General features: G+C 43.6%; 2 protein-coding genes across 2 annotated transcripts in view; both read right to left on the reverse strand.

Moving 5' to 3' along the window:
• Positions 1-234, reverse strand: part of STRADA (STE20 related adaptor alpha) — a gene marked incomplete in the record, with an annotated part of 36,195 nt that extends 35,961 nt beyond the window's left edge. The window contains 1 exon segment of the mRNA XM_034755973.1: positions 167-234.
• A 4,555-nt stretch (positions 235-4,789) lies between these two features.
• Positions 4,790-24,710, reverse strand: CCDC47 (coiled-coil domain containing 47). Its single transcript, XM_034755990.1, has 13 exons — positions 24,397-24,710; positions 19,693-19,958; positions 18,701-18,808; positions 15,857-16,031; positions 15,374-15,495; positions 13,848-13,913; positions 12,460-12,561; positions 10,614-10,724; positions 9,917-10,002; positions 9,684-9,742; positions 8,587-8,696; positions 6,803-6,970; positions 4,790-6,488 (listed from the first exon to the last, which is right to left on the reverse strand). Exons 1-13 carry the CDS (start codon positions 24,692-24,694, stop codon positions 6,408-6,410), a joined length of 1,752 nt encoding a protein of 583 aa, XP_034611881.1. The 5' UTR covers positions 24,695-24,710; the 3' UTR covers positions 4,790-6,407.
• Positions 24,711-26,522: the final 1,812 nt, after the last annotated feature.

Here is a 26,522-nt window from a genome sequence, read left to right on the forward strand (position 1 = left end):
GGACCAAAGCACACAACGGGGGGGAAGGAAAGGGACAAGGGGGCGGGGCATGGACCAAAGCACACAACGGGGGGGAAGGAAAGGGACAAGGGGGCGGGGCAGGGACGAGGAGGCCGGGGGGAGGGGAGGGGCTGTAAGGCGCGCCGAGCGCCCCTGCCTCACTCACTCTCTTCTCCGGCTCCAGGCGCCGCTGCCACTTCCCCGAGCCCCCGGTTACCTGGAGAAGGGGGAGACGCTGCGTGCGTGACGGGATGACGTCACCGCGCTGCTGCGTGGCATGCGCACTGGGCCTCTGACCCACCCAGAGGGTAAATGGGCGGGGGGAGAGACAATCCCTCAGCCAGGCTCGTGGCCACCCCCCCCCGCCACACGCACAGGGTATAGGGGGGAGGGGCGCGCTCTCTGAACCAGCCACCTAACTAACCCCCCCCATCTGCAGTGGGGCAAGCCTGGAGTCAGCCCTATAGGAACCCCCCCCACACACACACACACACTCTCCAGGTAGCTGGGGGGGGGCGGGCTCTGAGCTAGCCACACCCACGCTGAATGGGGAGGGGAGAACAAGTCCCAATTCCGGGGGGTGAACAGAGAACTTATTCCCCATATACAAATGCGAGAAGTATGGGGAATAAGCGTGAAGNACCCCCCCCCCCCCCCCCATGCGCCAGTGGAGTGCATGCAAGAGACCCCAGCTTTGCACTTATTTGTGGAGTCCTTTAGGTGAAGCTCCGAGTGAGAGCTGGCATTTTGCCTCAGAAAGATTGCAGGATTGTCCGTCCTTTGTCTGAAACCCATATAGTGCAGATACTGGAGGTTGAAAAAGCCATCTCAGGCTTGTATGGATGGGATAATAAACTTCCTCTGCACACTTTTGTACAGTAGTAAATCATAATGCAGTAACAGCCGCAAAACTGATTTTTTCAGTATTACCAACTTTTCTTAAAGCCCCAGCTTCTGGAGGCATATGGGAGAATTTGGGTTTCTATTTAAAAGAAATTTCCACCCCTGCTGAGGGGAAAGAAAACAAAAAACTGGAAAATGTGAGTTCACTGAGTCTACCTAAAAGCAAATAAAAAGAACCCCCCACCTGTTTTTTTAAATCTTGCAATGTTCAAGCCAAGGGTCGGTCCTGGGGCCGGTTTTGTTTAATATCTTTATTAATGATCTGGAGGATGGTGTGGACTGCACTCTCAGCAAGTTTGCAGATGACACTAAACTAGGAGGCGTGGTAGATACACTAGAGGGTAGGGATCGGATACAGAGGGACCTAGACAAATTAGAGGATTGGGCAGAAAAAAACCTGATGAGGTTCAACAAGGACAAGTGCAGAGTCCTGCACTTAGGACGGAAGAATCCCATGCACTGCTACAGACTAGGAACCGAATGGCTAGGTAGCAGTTCTGCTGAAAAGGACCTAGGGGTCACAGTGGACGAGAAGCTGGATATGAGTCAACAGTGTGCTCTTGTTGCCAAGAAGGCTAACGGCATTTTGGGCTGTATAAGTAGGGGCATTGCCAGCAGATCGAGGAACGTGATCGTTCCCCTTTATTCGACATTGGTGAGGCCTCATCTGGAATACTGTGTCCAGTTTTGGGCCCCACACTACAAGAAGGATGTGGAAAAATTGGAAAGAGTCCAGCGGAGGGCAACAAAAATGATTAGGGGTCTGGAGCACATGCCTTATGAGGAGAGGCTGAGAGAACTGGGATTGTTTAGTCTCCAGAAGAGAAGAATGAGGGGGGATTTGATAGCAGCCTTCAACTACCTGAAGGGGGGTTCCAAAGAGGATGGAGCTCGGCTGTTCTCAGTGGTGGCAGATGACAGAACAAGGAGCAATGGTCTCAAGTTGCAGTGGGGGAGGTCCAGGTTGGATATCAGGAAAAACTATTTCACTAGGAGGGTGGTGAAACACTGGAATGCGTTACCTAGGGAGGTGGTGGAGTCTCCTTCCTTGGAGGTTTTTAAGGCCCGGCTTGACAAAGCCCTGGCTGGGATGATTTAGCTGGGAATTGGTCCTGCTTTGAGCAGGGGGTTGGACTAGATGACCTCTTGAGGTCCCTTCCAACTCTGATATTCTATGATTCTATGATGATTTTGGGGGCCTGATGCATGCTTTTGAAGGCGTAGGTTGGCAACACAGTTCAGACTATGACATCAGAGTATGCTAGGACCTTTTGTAAAAGAGATAGCAACAATTTACAAAACAGTGTTCGTGGATGTAAGTTTCAAAATAATATACAAAACATTATCCAAAATAATAATTTTGGATGAGAAAATGAGCTTTGGCCAGTTAGGATTATTAAAATCTCATACTTCAAAAGTACAGAGATGAAAACTCCATGCTGTGGTCAAAATTCTAACTTGAGTAGTTATTTCCTATAGCAGTACCCTGGCAGTTTTTGATTTACAGTATTCAGTATTATTCCCTTTCCCTCAAACTCTATTCTTGATGCTATGAGTTATTAAATACCTCAACAGCTGCCACATTCACTAGAGGGGACAGTATTATAGGACTAGGCAATGACCTTTATACCATTATAGCACCTTCCATTGAAGGATCTCAATGTATTTTACAAACAAGAGGAGGAGATAAGAATTAGCCCCATTTTACAGAGAGGTTAGATTTCTTATCCAAGATTACATGGTCTACATCCAGGCCTCCTAGTCCCCTTTACTACTGGCATGAAGGAGAGCCTTTTTTTTTTTTTTTTTTTAACCCTTTCCTCATAGATCAGGTATTCTAAACAGTTTAGCTACATCAGGGGGGAGGGATAGCTCAGTGGTTTGAGTATTGGCCTGCTTAAACCCAGGGTTGTGAGTTCAATCCTTGACTGGGGGCGTTTAGGGATCTGGGGCAAAAATCTGTCTGGGGATTAGCCCTGCTTTGAGCAGGGGGTTGGACTAGATGACCACCTGAGGTCCCTTCCAAACCTGATATGCTCTGATCTATCCTAAAGTCTGGTGCCCAGAAATGGGTACAATACTCCTGCTGAGGCCTAACCTCTTGTGTTTTACATACAACATTCCTGTTAATACACCCCACAATGAGTGTAGCCTTTTTCACAGCAGCATCACATTGACTCATTCAATTTGTGATCTATAACCCTCACCTCCTTTTCACCAGTACTACCACTCAGCCCATCTTGTAGTTGTGCATTTGCTTTTTCCTCCCTAGGTGAAGTACTTTGCACTTGTCTTTATTGAATTTCATCTTGTTGAATTTCATCCCAATTCTCCAACTTGTCAAGGTCATTTTGAATTCAAATCTTGTCTTCCAAAGTGTTTGCAACCCCCAACTTGGTGTCATTTGCAGATTTTATCAGCATACTCTCCACTTTATTATCCAGGTCCTTAATGAAAATACTGACTAGAACCAGACCCAGGACTGACCCCTGTGGGACCCCACTAGCTATGTTCTCCTAGTTTGACAACAAAATATTGATAACTACTCTTTGAATATCATCTGTCACCCAGTTGTGCACCCACCTTATAGTAATTTCATATAGTCCATATTGCCTTAGTTTACTTATGAGAATATTGAAATATACAAAAATATTTCAAGCAGCAGGAAATTCAAATCCTCCAATTCTCCGTACTTACAAGAGTAGCCTGGTTTGTACTGAGACCAGCACACGGGGGGGTATGTCTAATTTTAGACCTGTGATTCTTGGCTTCTTACAAGTTCCTAAAACTCCTGATGTTTGAAAGGCTACAGCTTACCTTCTCTTCCCCACATCTGGAGAACAGGAGAATTGAACCTGTATTTAGAGGGCAAGTAAGATACTCCACCTGCTTAGGGATTTTAAAATCAGATTTATCACAATAGATAAATCTTAGAAGTATGGGTGGGCCTATATGTGGAGGGTGGGATTGGGTATGGGAAGCAGAGTTAAACTGGTGTCAGAATCTCAGCTGAGATGAATTCCCTGACTCAAATACTCAAGTGTGATCCCAAAAATCTTTTTTTAGTGGTGGGGGAGGGGGGCGTTCAACTTGAACAGAATATGAATGACCCTCCCTGCATCCCCACCCTCCCCACTGTGGGAGTACTAGCAACATTTTTAATTTAATGCAAATGCATTATAGAGTTGGGGTCATCAACCCTTCATTTTGCAGTGTTCTGTCCTATCCTCAGAACTACTCATAAACTTCCTGAAAATTTAGACACAATCTCTTGGGCTGCGATGTATATTTCTTTAATAAAATACGGTTATTTCTTCCAAGATCAATACTCAATGACTAAAGAAACTGGAAAGATTTAAGATATCTAGTGACTGAAGAGATACATTAAACTGTCCTGTGACTAGTCTTACCTCCCAAAATATTAATACTGTCGTAGATTTACCCATGCCCTTACGACCCAGAGATGGGCTGTTGCCTAGTGCTCTAAATTCTAGAATCTCATTTCCCCCCGCAAGGTCTCAGCACTACCAAGTGAAAAGGGCTAGGGCACTGGTATTTCATCTATGACAAACCAGGGCTCCTAAAGTCACTCGAAACTTGCTTGATCTCTCTGTGTAAAAAGAATGGGTACTATATGGCAATTTCTATCCAGAATGCTAGATGGGCTTATATACTGTAAGGCTAACCAAAAGATAATAGCTTCTCTTAAGAGACAGCACTCTTGATGATGACAAGTTGCTGGAGCAGAGTGGAAAAACAGAACTCTAATGAGCTGGTTCGATGTACATTTTTTAACATAATAGTAGTTCTCATAGAAGATACGAGGGTTTAATAGAGGCTATAGTCAAAAAGCACAAGGAGTCCACCAAAGTAAAGAAGGCAGTTAGAATGTTTCAGTTATATTTTACTCTTTTCATAGATAGTTTGTATGAATGTTCATATTACAAAATCAGCTGCCATGGCCCAAAAGTGTATGGAACTTCAGCAAAGCATTCTATTTACTCAAAAGAGCACAAACTCACATTTTCTTTAAAGAGAACTTTGTGAAATTATATGACTTGCACCCTCTCAAGCTAAATAGAGCTAAAAGAGTAAAATTACACATAATTTTATGCTATTTTTGGCTTTAAATTACTTTTCACCAGCTGTTATAAAATGATTATATTTTGTATGTCTATCACATTACAGATTTTTGCATTCAAATCAGTGTAAAATGTCTCATGCGGTAACAAAGGCCTTTAGCACATGCTGTTTCAACAGCAGCTCATTGTTATTGCCTCAGAACAAAATTATTTACTCAAAGCATCAAACAAGAAAATGCAAGAGAAAGACACCCAGATTATTCCCCCAGAAAAACAACTGCATAAAGTAGGTTACAAAAAACAATAAAATGCTTTCTAGGTAGGAAACATCTATAAAATGCAGCGCTTAGAGAGCAGCGTATTTGTACAGTTGTGTCCATTTCTTCCCCCCCTACCTCCACATGCATCTCTCCCCCACCTCAAGCTTAAAATCCTGAAATAAATAACTATTTCAACAGATCAAAAAGCTATATAGCCTCTAAAAAAGTTCTCTCTTTGCTTAGGGAAAAGAGAAGTTGCACAGATATTTAATTGCAAATCTAGCCTCTTGCTGAACATTAAATAGGCAGCAGTTGCCATCAAAATGAGGGAAATATTTAAGAGGCAAATTCGTACACTAAGAGTATTCAAATCTAGAGGAACTTGCCAACTCACCATGCATTCGCGTCTGAAGAAGAAACACAAAGTACAGAATTCACATTGTATTACGCTTTCAACATTCACAACTACAGATAAGAAACAGTGCTCATGTATGCCATTCCCTGATATCTAACCGATCTACAGCTTTTATCTTTATGCCAACCATAGCATAGATTGTGCAATACTGTTTCAGTGCCCTGTGTTAAAAAAAAAGTTATCTTTCTAAACTATACTGGTTTTAAATCCCTGAAATATCCATACCATATATGGAAGGCTCTATGTTTTGCACCTTTACAAGCTTGATGCAGATATAGAAACACACCAATGTTTATTGTGCAATTTCACTAACATCGGGGGGGGGGGGCTATTTTCCCCTCCCCCTAAATTAAGTGGAAAAAATTACCTGTAACATTAAAAATCTCAATCAAAGCACTGATGTAAAGTTACTGGTAAAGATTAAAAGTTTTATAATCTTTTTTTGTTTTAAAAATCACAAGAGGAGTTCAAGGGATGTTGCAAGTTTTTTGATTTTTTTAAAGCATCAGAAGTAGCAAAATAATTCAACCATCGGGAAGAAAGCTGCAGAGACGAAAACCCTCTATACATATCTGTATATTGCTGTAATACCTAAATTAATTGTTAAATAGCGTTGATGCAAAGAGCATTTCTTTTAATGGCGAATAGTATTTGAAGAAGTGTAAGGTTACGAAATTAACTAGTTCTTTGTACCCTGTGAATTAAAAGTCTAAACAGGGCACTGAGATCGAGTTTCCCACAACGGTTTCACATGGCTTTCACTTTTATTTGCTTCATCTTCATCTGCTTCTTCTCAAGTTTCTTCTGCTCACGCCGCAAAGCAGCTTCCTGGAGGAAAGGATACAGAGAACTGAATGAACGTTAGTACTCTCACTGAAAAAGCAAGCTGACAATTTGAGAAGGTCAAGATAACACGGCTAATTATGGTATTGTGTTCAGGATGCAGTCTCCTCTAGACACCCAGACTGGCAAACAATTAACAAATCAATACATAAGTAAAAACCAGCTCCACTTTATGTCAGATCTCCAGCAGGACAGAAGATAATACACTGCTATGCTTCTGGAATACCTACAAGTGAGCCTCGTAATGCATGGGAGACACTTGCTGTTAGGGCTTTAGCTGTTCTGAAAAGCCATTATACCTCCAGCCGGCGCTGTTTCTCCGGATCTTCCTCGTTCATAATTCGCTCCTTCTCTGCCCGTTTCTTCTCTTCCCGGCGGGACTGGGCAGCCTCCTGCCTTTGCACATGAGTCAGTTTAAGGAAGTTCTCTTCTACTCTGGCCCTGTTCTTATCAGCTTTTTGTTTACCCTTTCCCCCAAGAGACAGAAATAAAAACAGTTAATACAGATAAATGATTGGCACTAAGGCAAGGTTCCAACAAGCAAAAAGAGGGACAGTGTCTGGAATAGCTACAGACACTAAAAATAGCTCCTCTCAGTATTTAAATGGCAGTTCTACTCTGAAAGAGTGATTCTACATGTATCGCTTCCAGATTAAACCTGTCTGGTTTACGTGTAAAAAGTGTGGTCCCCACACCTTTCTCCAATATTGGTCAGCTGTACAAACTCAGCCCAGGGCCTAAGTATGAAACTGGATTCTTTCCTCATTATTTCAACAGCAGTAAAGGTTCTGCAAGTCAAGTTAAGCCCACAGTCACACAAGTACAGTCCCATTACACAGGCATAATTGTCTGGTACCTAGTTCTATGGGCCTTATACAAGGAGGAAGAGAAGCCAGTTCACTCTGAGGGCTGGTCTTCACTACCCGCCCGGACTGGCAGTAGAAAAATCGATCTCTTGGGGATCAATTTACCGCGTCTCGTCGGGATGCGATAATCGATCCCCAAATCGACGCGCGTACTCCACCAGCCCAGGTAGGAGTAAGCGCCGTCGACAGGGGAGCCGCGGCGGTCGATTTGCCGCCATCCTCACAGTGGGGTAAGTCGGATCAGATACGTCGAATTCAGCTACACTATTTGCGTAGCTGAAATCGATCCGCCCCCGTAGTGTAGACGTAGCCTCAGCTCTACTGGCTTTGCAGAGCTAACAAGTGTAAAAAGCAATTACAAAAATTGTATTACTAAAGCAAGCAGGCCTGACTAATACATGCATGGAGCAGATCTGCTGCTGAGTAAAATGGGGCTACTTATTTTTGTTTGTTTGTTTTTTTAATATAATAACTTTTCAGAGTGGAACCACATATTAGTAAGATATGGGCAAGTATATGGTCTCTTTTACTTCAAGGAAGCTTTAAAAAGTTTAAGAGGAATTTTCCATACCAACATGCATCCCAGATATGGAGGTTTATCATCTAAAGGCAATAAATGCAAGATCTTTATATACCGCCTTTCATCTAATTACCTCTTAAAGTTATTTGCAAATACCCTTTCCTATGGCCTTTGTGTGCATTGGTTCTTGATCATCTGAACTCTTCACCTTCTCTTCAGACTGAGCTACCTCTTTTATTTGCAGATACTCAACTGTAAATAACTGTTGCCATCTCTAATCACCCCTCCCTGCCTCCCATGGCCAAGACAGACTGTGGTTGTATCGGCTTCCTTGAGTGCAATAGTTTGAATACTTTTCTTATGCAACAGGAAGCAGAGAATATCAAATCCAACTGATATTCCCCATATGATTTAAGGCAAGTGGAATGTAATCACCATAGATGTTACATTTGAATTTTAAGGCTCCTCACCTTACAAATATCAGGGAGTAGCCGTGTTAGTCTGTATCCACAAAAACAAAAAGAGTCCGATGGCACCTTAAAGGCTAACAAATTTATTTGGGCATAAGCTTTCGTGGGTAAAAAACCACTTCTTCAGATGCACCTTCTTCCCCTTACAAAAGTTACCATGGGACCTTTAACCATAAGTAGTTTTATATCTTATCTGACAGCAACACACACAGGAGCATGTGACTTACTTCTCTATTTAGACGGAACTTTTTCGCTTTGTCAATAGAATAAATAACCATGTTCATCAAAGGCAGCAAAGCCTCCATATCCTTTGGGGAAGTGTTGCCTGAACCAGGAACTGTAAAGCAAAGACATTTTCATCAGATTAGTTCGGGAAACTGGAAAGGCTTTTGCTATTAATTAGAATGCCCTCTCCACATTCCTCAGCCTGCTTATAAAAGTCTGCGAAGAAAGATGCTCTAATCCTCCTTTTAAAAATGAGTTAATTAACAGAAGTATTTGCTTTGGAGATTAAATTCAGATACTTCAGATGGCAGCAGGCACATTTCTCTCATACTATACTTCCAGATTGATTAAGAATACAGGCTGCAACCATGTTTTTATACAGGTATGAAATTCCTGCTTTGATCATTGCAAAATACAATTTAAAGGCCACATTTTGCCCTCTCACATGCCCACGGCTTCCTCTGTAGTCAATGGGAAGTTTGTGTATGCATTTGAAGGAAAAAATTGGTCTTTGCTGAAAATAACTGGAATCCCTGTAGGTTTGTTTTTAATTTAAAGGGCGCTAAAGCCTGGCAGCCCTGACAGCTTCTATTAATCCAAAAAAACAAGCACAGGACAGACAGCAACAGGCGCAACCATAAGCTATCCCTCCCTGTCCCAATGCTGACCTACTGGGATCACCATTAGGGATGACATTCAATTCTTGACTTTTGGCAAGTTGGTTGTTTGGCCATCATGGCCACTTGTGGTGATGGCTTGTGGGATATGGACATCTGCCCACAAGGAGTGGACAGAAAACAAATTCCTTCCCCCAATACCATAAAACTGCAATCAGGCCAGAATGACTTTTGATCATTATTGACCTGGGCTGAATTTGTACTGGTAACCTAGAGAACCAAAGCTCCATTATCAATGCAATATACCACCCAGTCCCTTACTGTGCATTATTGCATCCCTTTCACTTGTTACTCAGGGATCCCGTACCTTTATCTACTTGCATTTAAGTCACTAGAAATACTGTCTACTATCCCAAAAGTGGCATGGCTTGAGCACTGTGATCAGACTTTTAACAGATAAGTTATCAGAAACCTTTCCTTACCATTAAATGTAAACAATAGTGTCCTTTTAGTGTCGGGCAGTTTTAAAGGCTGACCCTCCCTGGCAGAAGAGAGGAAATAAAGGCGTAGTTGGAATAAGAGAACACAAAATATGGACATAACATTCTTAACACACACTAGATACTGCTAGAATACTCAGACAAGTATGTCAGTCTATACATTGTCTGCTGCTCTGTTATAATAGCTATTAAAAGATGTCTAGTTTCATACATACTCTTGCATAAGTTTTGGACCGGAGAACTGGTCTGAAAAATGGACGGACTCAATCTTGTCAGCGTAGTGTGTGAGGAAATGTACCATCTGAAAGAGAAACAGAGATTAGTCTTTCATATAATCAATTCATCTCCAACCCGTCCCCTGAAATGGTTTGCTTATATTGTCTCTGCGTCCTGCTTTTTGACAATTCTTGTGCTCAAGTTACCAGCTTGATTTAGTGACTCTTGCTAGAGAAGAACTCCATGCAGATAAACTACATCCCTGTCCTGGGTGAATGTTAGCAACGCAAGGATGTAAAATGGAGAGTTCTCATTTGGGGCATGACATTTCATCCAATGATCAGCCACAACTTTCAAGACGTATACTGAAGGTCTTTAACACTACACCACTTTGGCAACGCTGCTCTGCCTATGTCAGCATGGCAAATGACAGCTTAAGTCCCAAGTTTACAATGGATACGCTAATATATAAAAGTTAATACAGATGTTTGCTCCATTGACAACTGTATCTATTTTCTGTCTCTTGCATTTGCTTTGGGAGCTTTGTTTCTTAAGATTCTCTAAGGGAGAGAACGATGTGGTGTTCAATTCCCTGCTGTATCATCTGTGAGAGATTCCACACTGAACTCCAGCCTTAAAATGGCCAAGTCCATCAAGAAAATGCCTGAGAGTTTCTACTTGTTCTTTCAAAGTTACCTTTGTGTCCATCATTCCCTCTGTGATCTCTCCCATCTCTGACAGGATAGCCAGCGACTCTGGAAGCCCATACTTTGCCCCTGACTTGGGTTTGTCACTGCAGAACTCACTCTGTTGGAAGGAGAAGAGGAAAAAAAAAAAAAGTGTCTCTTTTATTGGGTTCGAACAGTGCCTAGCACAATGGGGATCCTGGCCAGTACTGAAATACAAATAAACATGATTTACTGTTTCTTAATTCCATCTGACTGAGGACAGACATTTTCAGCATGAAGTACACTCCCACAACACCATAACACTCCAGATACTAACATATATATTGTATTCTTAATTTAGTATCTTTTTTTAAGTTTTGAGAAGGTATTTGCAATTGATTTTTTACAGATGAGATGAAAATTGACTGTAGGGATAGGCTGCCATGAATATATCAGGGAACTGATGCATCTTACATTGGTTTTGGCAATATAGCAAAGCCTGTACAATGAAGTGCAGCAGCAAAACTGACCCACATCTTGCCAATTTCACTTTGCTGCTGCTGTTTGGGGAAGTTACAAGCAGCAGCGGTGGCTCTAGAGTAGTCTACAGAGTTGGTCACATCAGGAAAGATTCGTTGAAAGTATCAAGACTTGAAAGTGGATTTTTTTTAAGGAGGGGATTGTTCGTGAAAATTTAAATTCTGCAGAAATTGATGGCTTAGGCTCGCTGACTTGCCAGAGAAAGTTCCCCAGTCATCACTAGTGAGTAGATTTTTCAAAATCGGACAAAGTAATTGGTGCTGGGTTAAGAGAGATCAAGCAAAAAATTTAGCGCACCTGTCGACATATCTAAAACTCGATTTCAAGAGACCCCTTGTAAAGGTGACAAAGAAGTTCCCTTTCCCTTCTGCTAAAATTGCAACACTTCAATCTCCCTGGACACTCAATAACAGACTTAAAAGTGGCAATTCTTCAACAAAAAAACTTCAAAAACAGACTCCAATGAGAAACTGCAGAACTGGAATTAATTTGCAAACTGGACACCATCAAATTAGGCCTGAATAAAGACTGGGAGTGGATGGGTCATTACAAAAAGTAATTTTCCCTCTGCTGATACTCACACCTTCTTGTCAACAGTTGGAAATGGGCGACGTCCACCTTGACTGCATTGGCCTCGTTAGCACTACAAAAGTAATTTTCCCTCCCTTGATATTCACCCCTTCTTGTCAACTGTTGAGAATAGGCACTTCCACCTTAATTGAATTGGCCTCATTAGCACTGACCCCCCCCACTTGACAAGGCAACTCCCATCTTTTCATGTGCTATAATATATACACCTCTACCTCGATATAACAAGACCCGATATAACACGAATTCTGATATAACGCGGTAAAGCAATGCTCTGGGGGGAGGGGGAAGCTGCGCACTCCAGCGGATCAAAGCAAGTTCAATATAACGCGGTTTCACCTATAACACGGTAAGATTTTTTGGCTCCCGAAGACAGCATTATATCGAGGTAGAGGTGTATTCTGCTTACTGTATTTTTCACTCCATGCATCTGATGAAGTGGTTATGCCCAAATAAATTTGTTAGTCTCTCTAAGGTGCCACAAGGACTCCTCGTTGTTTTTGCCAATACAGAAGCAAGTCAGTGCCAGTTGCTTTCGGATGTGGATACTTGTCCACTGGGAACAGGACTGAGAACGCACTTCCCAAATTAATTCTTCTAGGCCACTTAGCCTTCGGCTGGTAACAACTTGCAGTTATTCCGAACTGGCCCTGAACTTGAACAAGCAACCTAAAGATGAAAGCCTTTATAACCCATTCCCAATCACCTGAACTATCCATTTCCTTCCAACTTGAACACACACATACCAGGTCCTGCATTTCCTTCTGAAGTCGCACTAAGGCTTTTCTTGTTCCAACAGCAAACACATAGGTATCCATATCTTCATCATTCATTGTTACTTTTATTTGCTGAGAAAAAGAGAGACAGCAGTAGTGACCGGATTTATACTATTATTAATTATTTGTATTATCATAGCACGTAGGAGCCATAATCACGGACTAGGACCCCGATAACAGACTCCCCCAGCCATGGGGCACTTGCAATGGACAGATCCAACTCTTATTGTGGAACAAATGTTCTCACTACAAAGTTAGCTGTACCTTTCCTTTTGAAATATCTAAAAGAAAATCTCAGTCCAGCTACTATATTCAGGTGTTATTTCAACATGGATAAAGCTATTCTGTTTATGTCTGGACTTAATGGCTTCTTTTCTCACTCCTAAAACCATACGGTAAGTGTCTAACAAAATTAGAAAGCGGAGTTCCCAATCTCAGGGTTTATTGGCAATGGGCAACATAGCAGAGCTTTAGGAGAACTCAGTTTGAGAGCATACTAGATAGCCAATAGCAGACTGTTTGCATGCATTTGCCACTTCTAAACAAGATAGAATAAAGAAAACAACAATATAAAAACTAAACTATAACAGAAAATATATGAAAAAGTAAAACCTCATAAGTACTAGCAGAGCATCTCTCCCCCCCCCCCAAATTTTCCTTACAGCATGCCTAATGGATACTGTGTGGATACTGGCATTTATACTTTGACAGGGCATGTATATGGGTATATAGGCTCCCATTGTCCCTAACACTAACAGCTGCTAGACACCAATTAGCTTTACAAGATGCACAATACGGGGCAGATAACAGATTACCCAGTGTGATTAGGCTGCACTCATAAAAGGGTTCAAGACTGCAAGTCACAAAAGGAGGGATAGCTCAGTGGTTTGAGCATTGGCCTGCTAGACCCAAGGTTGAGAGTTCAATCATTGAGGGGGCCATTTAGGGACTTGGGGATTTAGTTGGGGATTGGTCCTGCTTTGAGCAGGGGGCTGGACTAGATGACCTCCTGATGTCCCTTTCAACTCTAAGAATCTATGATTCCAGTCCAAAAGCAAGTTTTGTCAAGATGAAGTCAAAGTGTGACGGACTTAGTTCACAAAACCACATGAACAGTAAAACCCAGAGAGACACAAACAATTCACCAGAAGTCTGGTGCATCATAAAAGAGAAAAAGAACGTGAATGGTGTTTGCAGATCATTTCACAGAGTTACTTTGTTTGAAGGAAGATGGAAGAAAGCTGCATTTCTCTCTGAAGCCACCATCTGGCTAGTTGTGGGAAAGACCAAAAGCTCAGTGGAGTTGAAGGAATGCACCAGGAACTATGCACAGTAAATGTAAAGAATTGAGTGCATACCACTTGGTCACAGGCTGGCCTCATCATACGAGCAAGTACATTCAGAAGGTCTTGCCTCTTGAGAAACTGAAAGAGAGAATGTTTTAGTACAGTAGACAGTGCTGCAGTTTTTGCATATTTAGCAATTTACTGGAATGTAGTAGCATCTACAGGCACGCTAAGGTCTTGTCTGCATACACAAAGATTCACTAGATTAACTTAAATTTGCTTAATTAAACTGGTGCCACTTTGTGTGCTGACTGTTGGTTTAAAACTGGTTATATCAGTTTAGCCTGTGCCAGTTTAACTAACTGGTATAAATATCACAGCTTTAGTTAAACTGGCACCACTCTGTGCAGAGACCAGGTCTTAGAAACCTACAATGCTTTCCATTCTGCATTTGCTCCAGGGATCACAAAAAGCATGTATTTAGCACTACATATATGAATCAAATATTCAGCTTTTTGATATGGAAGACATCGGAGTTACTTCATTTCTCATTGGAATCTGTTTCTAGAATACTAAGAGCTCCTTCTGCTAAGATGGAAGTAAATGGACATTAAGATGAATAAATGAAGTTGTCAAAGTTGCGAAGGGACTGATAATTTGGGACTGGCTACGCTGTAGTGTCTGATGGGAACTTTGTGGAGGTAGTAGTTAGAAGAAGTTCAAAGGTTAAAAGAAAAAATAGGATTTTCAGCCTAAATGGTCATGACAGGCAAAGGCAATTAAAATGGATAATTTTAAATATCCAGTTTACTTTTGACCATTTTAAGCTATTTTTTTGGACCATTTTCATTCTCCAAGCTAAATGTAGATGCTGCAAACACTTACTACTGGAGCACAGCCTGGTGCTTATTATTAGTCTCATGGTTTCCTTTTTTGGTTCCCAGGTGCTAGCTCAAATCTGTAGCGTTCAGCTTGTAAACATTGCAGGGAAATATTTACATCCAAGCACAAAACTTTCCATTGAAATGGGGGGGGGGGGAAGGGGAAATCATGGAAATATTTCTATTGATCTTAGGTTGGATTGCTTTGCCAAGCTAATAAGAAAAAGACAAGTTCTCCCCCATCCAGGTGATGAGCATTCCACTGGTTCAAAACCCAGGACTTGATATATTCAGTGACCAAAAAAAGCACTACTAGATTGAAGAACCACCGACAGTTTTACAGTCCAATCTCTTATCCACCATCATGACCAGGAACAATTGCCCCACAGCACCGGACAGTGGGAGTTCTCCACTATCCAGAAGTATGAAGTACTCATTGGTACTCTTCTCAGATCATGACAGATTGGAACTTAAAATTATAGTATAATAATAAAAGTGACTATGTAAAAAATGGCCACTACTCATTCAGCATATCTGCTTCCTGGGTGTATTCGGAATCCAGTCTGCTGACCTGAATGATAAAAAGGAAAAGCCATACCGAGGTCTCTAGCTACCCAACCTGGGGAGAGAGAGAGAGAGAGCGCGCGCACCTGGCCAAAATTTGAACTTCCACATGTTAGTTAGTGGAACAATACTGCAAGTTTCCCCCACCCTTACCTTTAGCTGGATAAGCATTCCCTCACAGCACACCCTGCCAGAGCACCATAAGTTGTATATGTGTTCGTTTTCTTGGTTGAGCTTCCCTGTGCTTGTAGCTTCTTTATTTGTGCCATCATCCCCTGAAAGTAAGACTATATTAGTTAATAAAAGGAAGTGTGAGCTAATGGTCAGTGACAAGTAGTGAAATGACATCATTAAGATTAGAATTCAGGTATTCCTGGGTTATTCTATTGGACTACAGGTGCCATCTTAATGTTCTCTTATGCAACTTATTCTACACCATTATGGTCGCTGCATTTAGATCGCATTTCAGCATTGGAGGGGTGGTATATTACTTCAGTGCATGCAGAACTGCCATTAATTTCAACAAGTGCTGCCAGAGAAAAGGTTATTCCTCTCCCCAGCCCATTCTCATCAGTCATATAAGCCAGTCACATTCAAAGCAGCGAACAGTTGGGCATAGCAACTGCAAAAACTTACCAACAAGGGCAAAGTTACTTTCCAGCAACTCCCTGTGAGTGTTGAACCAGGCCTGAGCTAGCCGGTTGTTTTTATTCTTCCCAATGATGTAGTTCATGATGTACGCAAGAAGACCAGTTACCATTAAGATCTCCATGTAGTAACTCTCCCAACTGTTTTGAAGATGTGCAGGGACCTGTGGTGAGTGAATGAAGTAATTTTATTACTGGATGTAATGGATTCTGCACAATCATTTGTTTTGGAACGTGTAAGTTACCAGAGAAGCTTCATCCCTGAATGACAGCGATAAGCTTCGCTAAAGCTATGCTACAGAGCTGAGCCTACTTAGGGCCAACTTTGTTACTGACACATGGCTTATTTTGTACTAGCAGCAATCATGCTGGAAGATAGTTGATACAGTATTCTTTGACCTTAGGCTCCAAGCATTCACACTCTAAATACTACTGCACTAATATTTGTACAAAATATGCCTTGTGTTGTACCATATGGAAGCTAACAGCACTCTGGTTATTAATAGAATTGTAAAGTGCTATAATGTTATATGTGAAGTTACGAATTCCCTCTGTATGATGATTTGAAAATGTGTTTGAACCCGACAAGTCTGGGGAATAGGTAAACAGGTTTTTCCCCCCAAAGAAAAAGCCTCAATCCAGGTGCAATCATAGACAATTGGCAATCACAGTCAAGTGACCCTCCATTGGCATACTGGAAGCTGAAGGGGCAGATCAATTTACATAGCAGAAAGTACCTCTGGGCAAGAAACCAGCATGGAAAGTTCTCCATCAGACTCCGTGGCACTTTTCCTCACAGGAGGGGCACTGAACTTTGAGAGGGATACATTTCAAAAGTTCACCGGACTATAAAAGAGAGGGGGGCAAAGAACCCCAAATTATCTTTCAACTCAGACGACTAAGGAATGGAGCACTGTGTATTTTGTGGGAGATCCTGACCAAGGTGATGGTCAGCCATCTTGCTGGAAGGAAGAGTGGTAAAAACCTTACCTTGAACCAAGACTGTAGCCTGTTAAGTTTTAGTCATAGAAAGCGTTTTTACTTTTGTTTGTAACCATATCTGACATTATCGCTTATATCTGACCTCATGTAAAATCTCTCTCTGATTAAATAAACCTTTTACTTTTATTCTAAATCTACCAAGTACTATGTTTGATTTGAAGTGATTATTAACTCCAGTTAAAGCAACAAGCTGCTATGCTTTGGTCTCTTTAGAGGAGCAACGGACCTTATTACTCCTTTGAATATTCCAGAAGAGGGCTGGACATTTCTGGGCACACAGTTTTGGGATCATTTGGCTAGTAGTAACCAAAGCTAGTGGAGACCAGAGCATGACTTTGGTATAACAAGCAGGCTGCTGCTATCAGAGTTGCTGAACAAGAACTGCTCAACACACAGATACTCAGTGCATGCTTGTACACTGGCTGGAAGCGTCTAGACAGGGAGCTACAGAAGCAGACCATTTTAAGGCACGCAGGATTACAGGACAAGCAGTGACAACCTCTCGCTGGTCTGAATTGCGCCCTAGAACATAGCATATGCCCAACACAGTTTATACTGATACCAGATCACTGACCAGTGTGGAGAAAAGATGTCTTTTCCAAGAGCCAGACTGTGCTAACGAATAATCTCCAGTGTAGTCAGCCTAGCACCTCATCACAATTGTAACACACTTCTGTTCAGGTTCTGACACCATGCCCATCACTGCATTATCTGAGCACCACAAAAGGTGTGACTGAAAGATGCATTACAACTGTGTTGTGACCAACTTTTGAAAGTGTTTTCAGAACACAGTTAGGAGCCATAGTGCAAATAGTGACCAAAATTTAATAGGAAGATCCTGCTGTCTCTCTGTGGAGTTCTCTTTTTGAAGTCATTAGAGGTTGGTTATTAGTTTTACTGCCAAGATATTGCCCCTCAGAAAAAAGAGATGAGGTATTTCCCACTGACACATTTGATTACACCATTTTAGAAAAATGTAACTCTGCCCTTTTTGTCTCTGAACTGCTTTGTAAAAGCCTCAGGGGTTTTTTGGCATCAAGAGGACTAAATATTGTATATTTCAAATCTGCAATGTTCAACCCCAGCTACACTTAAAACACCCAACAATTTAAATACAGTTGTTATAACCATCATAACATGTTCTTTTGTTGCCTGTGTAATCAAGATACACAAACGTGTTAGCGAATCATGTTTTAGCTGTGGTACACTAACTAAAACATGATTTGTTACTATGGTTATAGCATGTTTTCTCTCTCTAACGTAAGGATAAACCATATTCAAAGATGCTTTGGCCAAAACACATGTTTAAAACACGTTACTTTTGTTGCAGAGACATTTACTGATCATGGGCATAATATTAAGGAAATCTGTATTCCATGTGATAATAAACTAGACCAGAATATGACGCCAATTCAGTTTGAGTGCACAAGAGTGGGAAGTACTAGCAGTTTTACATAGTTGTTTACACATTAAGGAACAAGCCATGTATAGTTGAATACATCAGTTTCAAATGTCATATTACAAATCTGTGACAATCAGCACAATCCAGTGCAGAGGAGCACAGGAATGGGACTCAGGAGACCTAATTCCAATTCTGGTACTAAGCTGCTCTGTGATGTTGGACATGTCATGTCTCTGAGCAGTTTCCTTTCCCACCCTTTGTCTTGTCAATTCAGGTTGTAATTTTTTCAGGACAAAAGACTACCTTTAATTATGTCTGTACACCAGCTAGAACAAGGCGACCTTGTTCTCTGCAGGACCCTTTAGGGACTACCATACTACAAATAAATCAAAGTGCCGAATGGAAAGACACTCCGACATTTATACCTACATCAACAATTGTTATGGGGTCTTTGCTTTTGCTGGGAGATGCATCTGTTTTCTCTTCATAGCCTTCAAATTCCTCATCATCATATGGCTCACTCTCAGTATCTCCTTCCTAAGGGATAAGAGCACAAACAGTCTAAACATCTCAAGCCTGGTAAGCACGTGGCAAATATGACAGATGTGGGACAGAATATAAAGGGATATGCATCATCCCTCTAAAGCAGCAGTCTCTTTTACAATGTTACAGCTGAGACTGTAAAGTTAAGATCAATGAAAATCACCTGGGTATTAGTGTTTTTTTTTTTAATTTGGAACATTTCTGCAATAAAATATTTATGCACAATTTTATGAAGATTTAACAGCCATTTTCTTACATGCATCAAGTGCCTTACAACCCCAAGGATATCAAAGTGCTTTATTAACCAATACCCAAATGATTCTCAAAAGACGGTTTTATTTATCACTGAAATGCACCTACCTCTGCAGTGGATCATAGCAAGCTCTCAACAGGACACAGCAAAGCATTACAAAGTTTATGATGGGAAGAGAAGATGACTACATGCAATTGAAACTGTATGGGACATTCAGGGTGATTATATATTGCCTCCCAAGTTGGACCAGGATGCAGAAGTTAACATCTTTCCTTCTACAGAAGTGCCATGGGATCTTTAATGAATGCAACTAGTTGGATCTCCATTTTACAATTCACTAGGAAGATGTTATATCCAGCAGCAGAGCTCTCCCTAGCACCGCAATGGGTTCACTACCGACTCTAAAGGAAGAGTACCACTATCTGAATATCTTGGGTGCTCTTCGAAATATTCCATCTAAATACTGACCCAGCCAAACCCCGCATAGCTTGATGATCTGATGGGATCACAGCATAAGTACTGCACTGGGGTATAGTACAAGAATAATCATGGATCCTGGTTTGATAACTGAAAGGGCATTTCAAATGAGAGGCTAAGAGGGGCAACGGCATGAATTTGACATTACCTGTGCATCTGCATCATCAAAGTCCTCCTGATTCTCATCGTGACCTTCAAGCTCTACAGTGGCCTCTTCCTCATCATCTTCTGTGGTTATGATCCTCTGGGGAGAGTCTGTGGTTACATCTTCAGTAACATCTTCAAACTCAGCAAAGTCATTATCATCGTACTCCACAATGTCATCTCCGTCCTCAAATTCATCAAACTTAGCCAAAGAAAAGCCCCATGAGGCAAACAAAACAGCAAGGAAGATCCACAAGCTCCTCATTGTCACTAAAAATAAATTCAAATACAAAACACTCCGGTTAGAAGGGGGAATTTATTTAGTTCGCTTAGGGTCCTAATGCATTAGACATCTGCCCGATTACAGGAATGCAGAAGAGGGAGGGTACAATTATAAGACATCATCTAATCAATTTTTGAGCTCAGGCTCCCTAAAAGGCAAAGTGGGGGGTGGATTGTGAAAATATATCTAACGATTAGCACAAGAGACAGAGACAGGACTCCTGGGTTCTTTCCCAGCTCTATCAAAGATTTGGGGACAAGTTACTTAGTTTACAGATGGGTGAACTGAGGCTTAGAGAAGGTACCTCATATTATACTTACATCACATAGAGGTTTGTCTGTAAAATGCTTTGAGATCCTGGCATGAAATACATTATAGAATTGCCAAATCTTAATTTAAGAGGCTTCAGCCCCAAGGAAAGAGATAAATTCTCATACTCCTATTCCTCCCCACAACTAAGAGGAGTTCTAGAGATTTTTTTTCCAGCTTTTCTTAAAAAAAATCAGTAATAATCATGCAATTCTTTCTCTACTCAAGTTTTCCAACATGCAACTCACACCTCTCAGGTTTGAGACAGGGGTCTTTGCAGTTCAGGACAAATGACACTGACATCCTAGTCCCTATATAGTAAAGCACTTAAAAAGTATACAATGGATCACATTAGCAACCTACCATGAGCCTGAAGGCTGCATCCAATTTACATGGCATATAGTAGACCCTCTCGCTTAATATGGAAGTGCAGACTGCAGAGATTCCCTCCCATACAATCATAGCAAGCAACTAGGACTGACAGAGCACTGAATTCTGAGAACTGGTCCCACAGACCAGTCTGGCTACTCCTGCTAAAGTCTCTCACCAACTATTCAAAGAGGAGGCAACATTCCTTTTTACCTTCATAGATACATATGTACACACATAGACACACACAGGTCCTCAGACAAAAGGTTGGATAATGGAATGGAGGATGTACAGATGCCTGACCCATGTATGCATGCTTCTGGTTCCTTTATCAAGTGTTTGCTTAACACCCAAGTATGGGTTTCCCCTCTGCATTGGTACAGTACATCATTTATATACATACCTGATAAAGAAATACAAACAGTTGTACAAACAATGCCTAGCCAATTGGGAAGCATAGTCTGACCTTAATCAAGTCAGTTTGCTTACTAACAGTGGTGACTTATACTGAAAAACCTTCCTGCACCAGATTCCTGATCTAAAAGACACAGCAAGGGAATGCGCACATTAAAATTAAATAATAGTGAAATCAACATAGCCTATTGCAGCTACAGGTGGAGTATTTGCCACTGTTTATTTAGTAAATATGCCTACCACAGTGTCCTTGGGAACACATACAATATGTAAGTTAGATATCTATCACTTTACCCATGTCAGGATAAAAAGATGGAATAAGTTATCAGCTCTGTACTCCTAATAAGACACTCTCTCTCCAACAGCAACAGAGAGTCCTGTGGCACCTTTGAGACTAACAGAAGTATTGGAGCATAAGCTTTCGTGGGTGAATGCCCACTTCGTCGGATGCATCCGACTTCTGTTAGTCTCAAAGGTGCCACAGGACCCTCTGTTGCTTTTTACAGATTCAGACTAACAGGGCTACCCCTCTGATACTTCCCAGCTCTGCCACTAGCCTGTGGTGTGACCATGGACAAGTCACTTCACTTTCAGGTTCCCTGGTCTCCACTTTGTTTTGTCTACTGATCATAAACTCTTAAAATAGTACAGTGCCTAGCATAATGAGGTCTCAACTGGGGCCTCTAAGAACAATGCTAAGTCAACCGCAGCACTTCACAGACACTTGTGGAGGATTACCACCAAGTTTGATGGAAGCAAAGCTCATCTTTCTCATTCTCACTGTGGTGCTGACTTGAATGTTGACTTTCGTTTTAGTTACCCGAAACTAACAGAAACCATTTTTTGTTACCTTAATGTGATATACCTTTGAGTACTACACCTCTACCCTGATATATCGCGACCCGATATAACATGAATTCAGATATAATGCGGTAAAGCAGCGCTCTGGGGAGGCGGGGCTGCGCACTTCGGCGGATCAAAGCAAGTTCGATATAATGCGGTTTCACCTCTAACGCAGTAAGATTTTTTGGCTCCCGAGGACAGCATTATATCAGGGTAGAGGTGTACTTGCATGGCCCCAGAGCATCCAAACTATTTTAGAGAGATAACAAATGAGTCCCTTTTTTGAAGGCCTTCCACTCTAGATAGACAGCCTAAATAAGAAGTGTACAAGAGTGTGCACAAGCAAGATACAATGCAGCTAGATAAAGCACTGAAGTTTAGAATATTCCTTAGGAGTTTCACAAATTTTATGTGAATTGAATGAAAATAGTGATGCTACTTATGAAGAGAGAACTAGCATTATACGGGTAAAAAGATCAACTCAGTCGGGCTATATGATCAGAGGAACATCTCCCATTCCTCTGGAATAAGGAATTCTGAGACTACTAAAGCATATCCAATTACCAAGTACCCTGCCACTTCTGTAAAGTCATATGAAAAATGGATTATGACTGCGATTCCCAAGAGGTATCTAACTAACAGACTTGGGTGTCACAGTGAATATATTTGCAGCAATGGAGGCCTAAGCAAAAAACTGCTTGAAGCACCGTACTTCATAGTGGGTCCTGTGTGGTCACCACAATTCACGTGGTACAAGAACAGAGTTGGCAGTTAACTCACAGCTTCCACAACTGAAAAAATGACTCATAGCAATGCCCTGCCCCACAGGGCACAAAGCCATGGTGCTATCTGGAATTTAGGACCTTATATGATGGGGTGGCACTGTTTCTTGTAGGGAGCACAAGTTTCCAGGATCTCGTGACAAGTCCTTAAAGACACACAGTCAAGGTTAGAGTACCTAAAATTAGCTGTGCCCTAGTTCTTGGGTGCACACCACACTCTTCCACCCTACTCCACCTGTCAGCTCTGTTCTTGGGAGCAGGCAGGGTCCCGAAAGACATTGGTGTCTCACCCCAATGGAGCAGACGGGCAGAGCCAGACTCCACATGCCCAGGGCACGCCCACCAGGGCTCAGAACCCCAGCGCCCTTGGTGGGGGGGGTCACTGCCACACACGGCCCAGCAAGAGAAATTAGGAGCTTGGAAGTCAGCATCATTGGAAAGGGGGGGGAGAGAGAGATATTTCGCCAGAGCAGTGTTTTTGCAACCCAGTACTGGGTCATGGCATGTAAGGCACTGGGTCACTTTGCCCTGGTCAGCATCGCCGACTGGGATGTTAAAAATCTCATTGGTGGTGCTGCCCAGCTGAGGCAGACTAGTGCCTACCTTTTCCGACACTGCGCTGCACACCGAAAGCGGCCAATAACGGGTCCGGCTTCTAGGCAGGGGGGCCACAGGGCTCCACGAGCTGCCCCCACCCTTAGCACTGGCTCCACACTCCCACTGGCTGGAAACCGGACTAATGGGAGTGGGGGGCAGTACCTGCAGATGAGAGTTACACGAAGCCGCTTGTGCGCCTCCACCTATGAGCTGGACCTGTTGCTGGCCGCTTCCAGGGCGTAGCACGGTCCGCGGTGCCAGAACAGGCAGGAAGCTGCCTTTGCACCCCAGCTGTGCCGCTGACCGGGAGCCGCCGGAAGTAACCCCACGCCCCAATCCCCTGCCCTGAGCCCCCACCAAACCCAGAATCCCTTCCTGCACCCCAAATCCCCCACTCCAGAGCCTGCACCCCCAGCCCAAACCCCTTCCCACACCCCAATCCCCCGCCCCAGCCCTGAGCCCCTCCAGACCCAGAGCCCCCTCCTACACCCCAAATCCCTCATCCCCAGCCCAGAGCCCTGACCCCCTCCTACACCCCAACCCCCTGCCCCAGCCCTGACCCCCCAAACCCCTCATCCCCAGTCCCAAGCCTGCCCCCCAGCCCAGAGCCCTGACCCCCCCTGCACCCCAACCCCCTGCCACAGCCCAGAGCCCCCCAAACCCAGAGCCCCTCCTGCACCCCAAACCCCTCATCTCCAGTCCCAAGCCTGCCCCCCCAGCCCAGAGCCCTGACCCCCTGCACCCCAACCCCCTGCCACAGCCCACAGCCCAAAGCCCCCTCTTGCACCCTGAACCCCTCATTCCCGACCCCACCCCGCTGCCCTCACCCCAGCCCTGAGCCCCTCCCACACCCCGAGCCCCTCCTCCTCAGCTCCGCTGGGTCGCGGGCATCAACCATTTCCTTCAACTGGCTCCGCAGAAGGGAAGTTTGAAAAGCGCCGCTCCGGGGGGTCAGGGAGGCGAGCGCCACGTGGGGCCTGTCAACCCCGCCTCTCGGGGGGGCCGTGCCGGGGGGGGGGCCCAGAGCCGCTCCGGGGTCGACCCCCAGGGCCGCTTCCCAGCGCGGGAGGGGAGGGGGCTCCCAGCTAGTCCCACGCCCCGCCGCCTTTACCTGAGTCCGGCCGGCGCGCGCGCCCGCCACCTAGGCCCAGCTCCCCCGCGCAAGCTGCGCCCGCTGCGCGCTTTGCGTAGGTGAGCGCAGGCGCAGTGCGAGCAGGGAGGCGGGGTTCCGGCTCTGCTGCCGCTCCCAGGCGGCCCGCGGGAACAGCGGCCTCGCGCTGAGTTCCGGGCCTGCGAGCGGGGGGGGACTCCTGCTCACGCCCCACCACGTGCGCTACAACCGGCCGCCCTTTCCGGTTGCCCGGCAACGGCGCGGCAGCACCGGAGCTCACGTCGCAGCCCCTTGACATCGGTGCAAATGCCAGTCCCTGGCACTAGGACGTCAGGTCAAAGCAGGGCTGCGATGTAAGGGAACGTGGTGACATCCCACGGCATGGCCCAGCCATAATTAATAGAGATATCCCATCTCCTAGACCTGGAGGTCATTGAGTCCAGCCCCCTGCCTTCACTAGCAGGACCAAGTACTGATTTTACCCCAGATCCCCAAGTGGCCCCCTCAAGGATTGAACTCACAACCCTGGGTTTAAGAGGGCAATGCTCAAACCACTGAGCTATCCCTCTCCCCGATGCATTGTTACTGTCGTGATGTCATTTTGAAACACCACCAGGCTGCATGGAAGCATCGCCACATGGTGACGCAGCATCACAGCCAGGTGACGTTTCATAGGCCCCAACTGACTTTGTAGCACAAGAACTGACATACTGGTGGGTCAGACCGTTGGTCCAGCCAGGGTGACCAGATGTCCTGATTTTATAGGGACAATCCCGATTTGTGGGTCTTTTTCTTATATAGGCTCCTATTACTCCCCACCCCCTGTCCTGATTTTTCACATTTGCTGTCTGGTCACTCTAGGTCCAGCTAGCCTGCTATCTTGGCTCTGACATTGGCCAGTGCCAGATGCATCACAGGGAATGAACAGAACAGGGCAATTGCGTGTGATGCATCCCCTGTCATCCAGGACCAGCTTCTGGGAGTTGGAGGTTTAGGGACATTTGGAGCATGGGGTGCATCCCTGACCATTGATGATAATAATCATCGCTAATAACCATTGATGAACCTATCTTCCATGCATGTATTTAATTATTTTGTGAACCCAGTTATACTTTTGGCATTCATGACATCCCCTGGCAATGAGTTCCACAGGTTGACTGTGAGTTGTGTGAAGAAGTACTTCCTTTGGTTTGTTTTAAACCTGCTGCCTAAAATTAAAAAATAAATAAATAATTTCATTAAGTGACCCCTTAGGTCCTGTGTTATGTGAAGGAGAAATAACACTTCCCTCTTCACTTTCTCCATACCGTTTATGATTCTATAGGCCTTTTATTGTAACCCCCCTTAGTCATTGCTGAAGATCCTTGGGGGACCCCACTATTTACCTCTTTTCATTGTGAAAACTGACCCTTTATTTCCCTTATTGACCTTTGTTTCCTATCTTGTAACCAGTTACTAATTCCTGAGAGGACCTTCCCTCTTATCTCATAGACAGACACCTTGAGAGGTCATCTAGTCCAGTCCCCTGCACTCATGGCAGGACTAAGTATTATCTAGAGCATTCCTGACAGGTGTTTGTCTAACCTGCTTTTAAAAATCTCCAATGACGGAGATTCCACAACCTCCCTAAGCAATTTCCTCCCTTGCTGCGATTTAAGCCCATTGCTTCTTGTCTTATCCTCAGAGGTTAAGAAAAACAATTTTTCTCCCTCCTCCTTGTAACAACCTTTTGACTCGTGACTGCTTAGTTAGGCTTTCTGAAAGTCCAAACATACTATATCAACTGGATCACCCTTGTCCACATGCTTGTTGACTCCCTCATTGATAAGGGAATGTGATATATCCCCAAGGAGAAGTATGATGACACCCACCAGCAGCAAAGATAGGTGGTAGCCTTACCATGCAGAATCATCCTCATCATTTATTAAAATCTCTCACAGTTACATTTTCTGTTGAGATTAATTAGGTAAAGTTTGTAAAAACACTTTGAAAATCTATAGGACAGCATAATAAATCACTATGATTTTAATCTATTTTCACTGGTTTGTGTGGTACAGCCAGGCAGAATTTATTCCTGCAACATAATTGCTCCTCATCCCTCCTATTTTTGGTCAGGAGTGTCTTTG

This window comes from Trachemys scripta, chromosome 23 (genome assembly GCF_013100865.1).
Source record: "Trachemys scripta elegans isolate TJP31775 chromosome 23, CAS_Tse_1.0, whole genome shotgun sequence".
Classification (NCBI taxonomy): Eukaryota; Metazoa; Chordata; order Testudines; family Emydidae; genus Trachemys; species Trachemys scripta.

Excerpts from the sequence above, each read along its gene's own strand:
- CCDC47 (XM_034755990.1), bottom strand. The coding sequence starts at position 24,694 with ATGTCAAGGGGCTGCGACGTGAGCTCCGGTGCTGCCGCGCCGTTGCCG. Across the intron at positions 18,809-19,692 it reads TTGATGATGCAGATGCACAG|GAAGGAGATACTGAGAGTGA; the intron begins GTAATGTCAAAT and ends CTTATCCCTTAG. Across the intron at positions 15,496-15,856 it reads AAGTAACTTTGCCCTTGTTG|GGGATGATGGCACAAATAAA; the intron begins GTAAGTTTTTGC and ends TCTTACTTTCAG.